Here is an 8,265-nt window from a genome sequence, read left to right on the forward strand (position 1 = left end):
CATTTGACAAAAACTCTTAAAAACTACTTTTTATGCGTAAAATATTGTTTATTAATGCATATTACTTAAAACTCAAGATTACAAGTAAATTGTGCGTAAGTACAACTTATTAAARCTCGATGTTTGAATTCATATAAATAACTGCGGATAAACATAATCAAATAGAGGATGAACATCTCATTTTAAACTATAAAAATCTAAAATATAATTAGAATAATTATCGAGTTCCAACAAAGTAAATAATTATTATTTTTATAAAAAAATTATATTATTAAACCAAATATAAATTAATTCGTTATTGTACATAAATTAAATTATAAAAAAATTGAATTAAAAAATTACAAAAAAAAATGATGAATTTCAAATAGTTAATTTGATACTAATATCGATATATTTTTGTCAAATTTTTATGATATCTCCAAACATATATTTTATTCAAAAATAAAAACATCACCGCTTTCTCAAAATCACATAAAATTGTATTATAACATCGATTGAGATAAAGAATAAAATGAAATATTAAAATCACGATGTATCTCGCTACATTGTGCGAGTACGCTTATAGTATATATAGACTTAGGATCATGTGAGACCAATGGTTTTTCGTGAGACCCGTGAGACCAATTCTCAACCCTTGGATTAGATCTAAAATCTGACAATCTAAATATTTATAAACGCCACGAGATTTCTTAATAATCACAAAATTGCCACCGTATAATTTAGACCGTTAGATCATTAACTTATAAAGTTGATCAATGAACATAAATTGGTCTTACGGGTCTCACGAAAAACTTTTGGTCTCACGTGAACCCAACCCTATATATATATGGTTGAAACTTGAAAGTACAAAGGCTCATTGGCCCGTTGAACTTGGATTATTTATAAAGCTCAGCCTCATACGAGGTTAACGGTTTAAATTTCACAAGGTAAAAAAGTGTACATAAGTGTTTATCGTATATAAATATTATAGACTTTAAACAAACATATTCTAGATAGTTAAGTTATTTTATATTTATATAAATATTCAGTTTATTACATTTTATATTTTTATATAAACATTTAGTTTATTACAACATGCTTCTCAAATTTCAATTATTCTAACGAGATAATAAACAAAATTAGCATAATTATCATAACTATCATCTTCACAATCTAGGTGCACATCAATTTCAAGATAGCATGTCATTAAAATCAAAATCTATACCAAACTTAATCCATATAATTAAAGATTATACGTCTTAAGAAATAAGTTCTCATAAAACATTAAAAATTAATTCATTTTAAACATATATCCAAATATTCTCTTATCAAGATAACGTTCATATTTGTCGTTAAAAATCACAATTGATACCCACTTAAACCAAATCTAATTCAAGTGAAGATGGTACAAGTAAAATCAATCTACATTTATTCTCATCTATTCTAACAGGTGCCAAAATTAATCAACAGTTATTAGCTCAAAATACAAAATAAAAACAACATACCGTATTCGGTCAACTGTGTGCAAGTGTTTGGAAATGTCTTAATGATTTAGCAAGGAGCTTGTTTGCACAGCCCCAAAAATGGAGTCTCTTACGTCCAACCATTTATTCCCCTTTTGTCATTTTCCCTTTCTTTTAACTTCATCCTCATTTCTCTTTAACTATTGACAAGAATCGACTTGACCAGAAAGAATCTTCACTACCACCCCTCTCGTTCTAGATCTCTCAATTTGGTCCTATATGAGAGGAGCAGGGCTGGTATGATGTTTTCATCTTCTTTCTTGTTATCCTTCTCTATCTCTCAATCCAGCAAGGGCACAACATAAAGGAGTGGAGATTTCCAATTGAGTAAATGGTTTCAAGCTTTTCAGGCAACTGAACACTGGAGTTCAACTTACATGAATGTTGTGAAGGGAACATTATGTTGTTTGATTTTATTTAGGAATTCATATGATTTTTTTCACCAAAGAAAATGTGATAAGAACATCCAAAATTATTCAAATTGACTTTCTTGGTTGTAGAGTTTCATGGGATTTTTGTCTTAAATCAGCTACATGTTTTGAAACAATAGTTTATCACTCAAACCAACAACATTTTTTTTCAAGTCAGGATTTTGATTATATCAGAATTGGGTGGGGAGTAGAGATGGATTTTCATCAAATGAGTTTCCTCGTCTAGGAATTTAATGAATTTTTCCACTTCTAATAAGTATATTTGATTGTATCTCTTATGTACATTTTTCGTAAACTACATCCATGCATATTTGGTTTTTGATGAAATAAGTCCGAGAAATGCAGTTGCTTTTATTATGGAAAAAAAAACAAACATTAAGATATAAAACAGTCATATTTAACATTTAAAGCATCTTTAACAGCTCTTTTATGATAAAAAAAAAAATCAACTTTTTGTTCTCTATAATACTCTAAGAGCTTCTCTATCTAATTCTTTAAAAAAAAAAAATCATAGAAAAAACTCCAAATATATGGAGTTTGCGAAAAGTAAATACCTGAGATAATACTACAAGGACCCAATTGTTTGCAAGTTCGATATTTATCCATCTGAGTCATGATTAATGAATTAATAAACAGAGTAGAAATTAAAAATTAAGGATGAATTTTGGAAAATGTTTAAACTGAGAATGGATACAAAAGAAGTTTCTTGTACTTGGCCCCACAAACACAAAGCTAAAGCTAAGATTCCATCACTATATCCAACAGATCATGACAATGCCTGCTCCCGATCTTTCATCATCCACGTGGATTCCTTATTATCGACGTTAGCATCCAACGGCTCCGATTTCACCTCCGACCCAGGCTGTTGCAATTGCAGCTCATGATACTGCTCCGCCGCTTCACAGTCGCTTCCTTCCCTCGCCCGTTTCACACCAATCGGCACCCCGAATAGTCTAGGGCTGATATCCTCCTCGGCTTCTGTTGATCCTTGGTGAGTACCCTCCGATAAACGCTTTAACGGCAAGAGATCCAGTGGTTTCACGGTGGTTGTTTCCGCCTCCGCCGCCGTCTGTTGTTGTGAATGTTCTGAACTGTTCCCTTCCGATGGGTTATTACTGGCATAATTAGACATCATCACATATATACTGTTGCATAGATTCTTCATCTGACTCAATTCTCTATTGAGTTCAACATTCTCTCTCCTCAACCTCTCGTTTTCACCGATAAGTTCTGCATCAATTCCACCACAAGCTGTTGTTTCTCGAGATAAATAAGTTGTAGCGCCTCGAGATGAGTTCGACGACATTACTTGTTCTTCCCCTGAATTGCTGGGAGAGACGGTTCTCCGCTGCGCAGGTGATAACGCCGCCACTGTCACCACCGGAGTAGCTGCAACGGTTGGTGCTGGTGCTGGTGCTGGCGTAGCCGATGCGATCTTTCGACGTTGTATGTCACATAACAGGTGTTTCTCGCCTCTCCGGAAGCAATCGTTTGAGAACTCCCATCGATCAGGTACAACTTTCCTGAATCCCTACCAGTATAATTGAAAAGTGTTCCATCAAACTGTTTGATTGTAAAATCGAATGACCAATCGAGACTTTTATGTACGAATCTTACATAGGTGTTCAACTGGCGGACGAAGCTGGAGAAATTATTGTGCTTGAAGTACTTGGGAAGCAAATCCTTGGCAAATTCGGTAGGATTCCAAACGATGAAGCTAGATCCATCTTCATTCCAAGAGATCACATCGTCGATCGTTTTATCATCCACGAGCTGGTAAGTTTTCGTCAAAAACGGCGTCGGAAGAGATCTGGCAGTCGTATCTGCGGCCGTGGATTCTCCGCCGCTCCGCTCCACCGGCGGAGGAGCCATATCCTGGAAAGAAGCTTCAGCATAACCAAACAAACAAATTCAACAAACAAACATCTAAATCCGAACAAAAACAACCTCGAACATTAAAATAACTGGATGATTGAACATACCGATTAGATGAATGTAGGCATACAGATCTACGTGATTGTAGACGATAGAGATCGGTAGCGCTGGGCGTTAGATTTGAGGATTCTAGAATGTTCGTGCAGAGGAACACGGGCGAGAAAGGGGGTAGAAAGTTGTGGAAAAGAAAAAGAAAAGAAAAAATATTACATGGAAAGAAGAAAAAGGGGGAAAATTGTGAGAAAAGTGCGTGCGGAGGAGAGATAAGAAGAAAGAACGAGAAGGTACGTCAAAGTAATTCATTTTTCAGAAGTTTCTTTTTCTCCATTGGATTTCAATACGTGTCAACTGATAAGTGGTTGCCATATATTCACTTCCCTCTAAATTACAGTTTTGGCCTTACACCCTTTAGATTTTTTGTTTTGACATGTATCTTTTCTTAAATATATCTTAGACAACAAATTACTTTATTACCTTTTTCCCCGTTGCAACATAATCAATGATGTGTTTGGTATAATGGAATATGATGGAATCCATCAAATGAATTTGGTTTTGAAGAAAATTAAAATATAATTTGTTGTAATTTGATCAAGTGTTTGGTTGATAGGAATTGTAATGAAATTTCTTAATAATTTGATCAAGTGTTTGGTTGATATGAATTGTATTGAAATCTCTTAATAAAACACCCATGGCCTGCCGATACCCTACTAACTATCATGTCACTACAGTCGTCGTCACAGCTATCAACCCGCCCACCCTTACCCAAACCCTGCCCCACCACCCTAACCCCACCACTCCTGCCCCACCCTTGCGTCATAGGTGGGGGTTGTTGGGGTAGGCAGTGGGGGTGAGGCCAGAGTGGGGCAGTGGGTGGCAGCTGTGACGAATACAGTGATATGATGGTGGTTAGTGGTGGGTTGGAGAAGGGTAAGGTGGGGGTGAGGCGGGACGATGGGGTGGGTAAGGGTAGGGGGCAGGGATGGTAGCTGTGACGATCATGGTTGTGGACGGTGGTCGCGTGGCTGAGACCTAGGAGTAGGTGGGTATGACGACAACAATAATGGCATGGTGTTTAGTGATGGGTTTGGTGTAGGGTGGGGTGCGGTTGAGTGGCCGTTGTGAAGGCGACAATAGTGGTGTGGGGGTTAGGTTAGGGGTGGGATGGGCGGTAGGGCAAGGCGATGGGGATGGGTGGCAGCTGTGACGACGACAGTGGTGGGATGTTGGTGGGGTTGGTGGGAGTGGGTGGGCATGGCGACGACAGTAGTGACATGGTGGTTAGTGGTGGGGTTAGGGTAGGGCAAGGTTGGATAGGGTAGGAGGGGTGGGTGTGATGACCACAGTAGTGGCATCTTGGTTAGTGGTGGTGTAGGGTGCGGTGTGGTAGTGGGGGATTAAAGGTGGGAAATGAGGAACAATAGTGGCATGGTCGTGGTTGGTGGTGATGGAAGTCAATTCCTTCCATTATGTCAAGGAATGATGAATTCATTAATTTCAAGAAGTGAACCAAACAAAGAAATTGAAATTTGGTCAAATAAATTTGTCATTCCAATTATATCAAATTCCTTTGAACTTCACGAACCAAACAGCCCTAAGAGTAAACAGGTAAATGCTTAAGACTAGTGTCACTGCTCACTAGTCTTATCAGGTAACTTTCTTGACCTTCAAAACATAACGTTGGTAAGCATTTTTTTTATCCGACAAACATTAACCGGATAAGAGTCTTCTCTTTCATTTATGGAATAATACTCTATTGTTATGTCTCTTATTGAGTAAGATTCTCAGTCTTTATCATACTCACCCGATAAAATAAGTGTCTGTTAAACTATCCCTAAAACCGGCCCTCGGAATTTTGAGCCACTTTGTTTTGTTTCATTTCGTACCATTACGAGGGAATGTGTAAAGCAATGCTTCATTTTTACAGCACATTTCTTCCGTTATTAGAATAAAAAAACTTAGTGTTCACTTACTAGGCTCGATGATCTCAAACTTGCATTTTCGTTCATAGACATCGTGTCGCTAGAAGTTTATTATATGATTCTCGAATAATAAAGTTGAAATGTGAGGAATTATACATTTATCGGATGATGTGGAATTCCCGTTCTGCGATTTTTATTTGTTTCCATTCCCCTATGTTTGGCTTATCCCATCTCACACTTGTACAGCTTAAAATATACAATCACGTAAGAGCGCCATGATCAGACTTGTACGTTAACCTGTAACTTATCATAATCTCCAAGGAAACAACTCTTTTACTCCTTAGAATAAAGAAAGTTGTTTGTTGCTTGAAGAAGTTGAACATCAAAGCAAGGTGATTCAAGAACGCAGATGAAGCCACAAAAATGAAAAAAAGGTACGAACTTTATAGTTCTTTGTATGATCACGTATTTTTGCATTGATTTAGATTGAGATCGTTTCTTTCATTCTGCTGCCGGGTGCTATTAATATTGTTTTAAATGGTAGCGATACCAACTATTGAGTAAACACACAGAGAGAAATTTATAGGTACAAATTTGAAGTGCACAACAACAGGATTGACAAAATAACCCAGTTTCAGAAGAAGGATAGAAGATTACAAGAACATAGCAACATTGGATTCAGTTGATTTGAAGATATTAGAACTAGTATATGATCAAAACATGACCTGTGGCTGAACGATGTCACATATGCACCTTTGTCCAAGATTCTTCACGTAACGTCAAGTCTGCTTTTCGACAATGGAACAATTGGGGCACTTACTTTCTCCTTCACGGTTGGCTGTGGTTCTGTAACAACAAATATGCTTCTTCAATAGTTGCAATCAGAAAACTCGGAAATGAGGTACGTATTACTTGTATGACCAAACACCGGTAAACTGTACTAGATATATCTTGTACATTGACCATATAGTTATCAGAATTTTCTCAATATAATATCAATTTTGAAAGTGGAAGTTGTAGTTGACCTATACATTCAAACTGAGGTGCAAATTATGCAAAATTCAAGCTCTCTTCACATATCTAACATACTTTAAAATGTTGAGCAGATCCAAATGTGGTTAGGACTTACTGGAGATAAGAGCCTTAGGTCTAGTCTTGAACAAGATCCGCTGACGAATGATACCAATAACTTCCAATTCCACCCTTGATGAACTAAGATCATCATCGTTCTGGTCTATTTCCATATCAGATTTTATGGTCTTCTTCAACACCAGTAATGGTTTCTTCAGAGGGATCTTTGATCCACTCAATTCATGATAACCAACAGTAAAGGTATAATTTTCCTGAACCAAAACTAGCCCCATTAATAGCCCGTATCGAAGATTGAATCTCTTGCGATTCCAAAAATTACCGATTTATACGTCAAACACAACCATCACAGAAGAAGTTGAACCTTACAAATTCCAGTAATAAAATTCATTCGCTATGTATGTATCGGAAGGTAGAATTAGCAACTTATAAGCAATTAATCACCACATTTTGGAAGATTTTTACTCAGAGATAATGATAATTAACCTGGGAAGAAGGGCGGCAAAGAAGACCGATCTGGAGATTTTGCAAGCGATCTTGGAAAGCGGGTTGAACTTCCACAACACCTTGCAATTCGATGATTGCCCATTCAGGGCAATTCTGTTGACCGCAGCTGCACTTCAATTTGATTTCCATGTCTATTTTGGCTTCTGTAAATTAGAAAACGAACATCACTGGTTTTCTAGGGTTTTGGATCCATCAATTTGGGATTAAATTTGGCGGCAAACTGAAAAAGCCCTGCGTACTACGGTACGCCCTTTCTATGGAATTACTATTTGACCCTTGATATGCTTTTAATTTTATACATTTTACCCTTAAATAATTTATGGTAACGTTTATTTTTTAAAAGGTACCGGAGTCTGGAATTTAAATTCATTTCTGATTTTTAAAAAGTTAGTATTAAAGTCTAAAATCTGAATCAGACTGTTTTTTATTTATAAATTTTTGCAAAGATGATTGAAAAAGGTTGGGTTTTAACTTAACTAAGCCTTTTGTTAAAAAAAAAATATATATATATATATATATATTATAAAAATAACCACTCATTTCTTATAAAGAAATGCCGAATGAGAAATGGGTGATATGGATGTGACAAAAAATTGACATGATATGACTTTGTACCTCCCTTCGCAAAGAGTGAGGAGAATCACAAGGTGTAGGAAACAAGCTAAATAGGGTTTTTTTAACCCCCGCTAAATATGGTTACTTAGGGGTTGCTAATGGCACCCCTTAATAGGGGTGTGAAATTCATTGAAACTTGAACCATGTCAAAATCAATTGAAATATAATATATTATATTATTATTATTTTATATATTAATATATATATATATATATATATAATTCCTTATATTATATATTTTATATAAAATTATTTTATCATTATTAT

General features: G+C 36.0%; 2 protein-coding genes across 3 annotated transcripts; both read right to left on the bottom strand.

The window, feature by feature from the left end:
* Positions 1-2,576: 2,576 nt before the first annotated feature.
* LOC112525555 (heat stress transcription factor B-2a-like) lies at positions 2,577-4,060 on the bottom strand. Of its 2 annotated transcripts, none has more exons than XM_025135730.1 (3): positions 3,916-4,060; positions 3,551-3,808; positions 2,577-3,464 (listed from the first exon to the last, which is right to left on the bottom strand). In XM_025135730.1, the coding sequence occupies exons 2-3, from the start codon at positions 3,803-3,805 to the stop codon at positions 2,700-2,702; spliced, it is 1,020 nt and encodes a 339-aa protein (XP_024991498.1). In that variant the 5' UTR covers positions 3,806-3,808; positions 3,916-4,060; the 3' UTR covers positions 2,577-2,699. The 2 variants fall into 2 exon arrangements, with proteins under 2 accessions (XP_024991498.1, XP_024991497.1); XM_025135729.1 differs by having other exon boundaries at positions 3,551-3,819.
* Positions 4,061-6,358: 2,298 nt separating this feature from the next.
* Positions 6,359-7,629, bottom strand: LOC112525556 (putative uncharacterized protein DDB_G0287975). The gene is made up of 3 exons (XM_025135731.1): positions 7,363-7,629; positions 6,917-7,130; positions 6,359-6,633 (listed from the first exon to the last, which is right to left on the bottom strand). Exons 1-3 carry the CDS (start codon positions 7,510-7,512, stop codon positions 6,557-6,559), a joined length of 441 nt encoding a protein of 146 aa, XP_024991499.1. The 5' UTR covers positions 7,513-7,629; the 3' UTR covers positions 6,359-6,556.
* Positions 7,630-8,265: the final 636 nt, after the last annotated feature.

This window comes from Cynara cardunculus (genome assembly GCF_001531365.2).
Source record: "Cynara cardunculus var. scolymus isolate 2C chromosome LG 13, CcrdV1, whole genome shotgun sequence".
NCBI lineage: Eukaryota > Viridiplantae > Streptophyta > Magnoliopsida > Asterales > Asteraceae > Cynara > Cynara cardunculus.

Excerpts from the sequence above, each read along its gene's own strand:
- LOC112525555 (XM_025135730.1), bottom strand. The coding sequence starts at position 3,805 with ATGGCTCCTCCGCCGGTGGAGCGGAGCGGCGGAGAATCCACGGCCGCA. Across the intron at positions 3,465-3,550 it reads TCCGCCAGTTGAACACCTAT|GGATTCAGGAAAGTTGTACC; the intron begins GTAAGATTCGTA and ends TTATACTGGTAG.
- LOC112525556 (XM_025135731.1), bottom strand. The coding sequence starts at position 7,512 with ATGGAAATCAAATTGAAGTGCAGCTGCGGTCAACAGAATTGCCCTGAA. Across the intron at positions 7,131-7,362 it reads TTTGCCGCCCTTCTTCCCAG|GAAAATTATACCTTTACTGT; the intron begins GTTAATTATCAT and ends GTTTTGGTTCAG. Across the intron at positions 6,634-6,916 it reads ACCTAAGGCTCTTATCTCCA|AACCACAGCCAACCGTGAAG; the intron begins GTAAGTCCTAAC and ends TTGTTGTTACAG.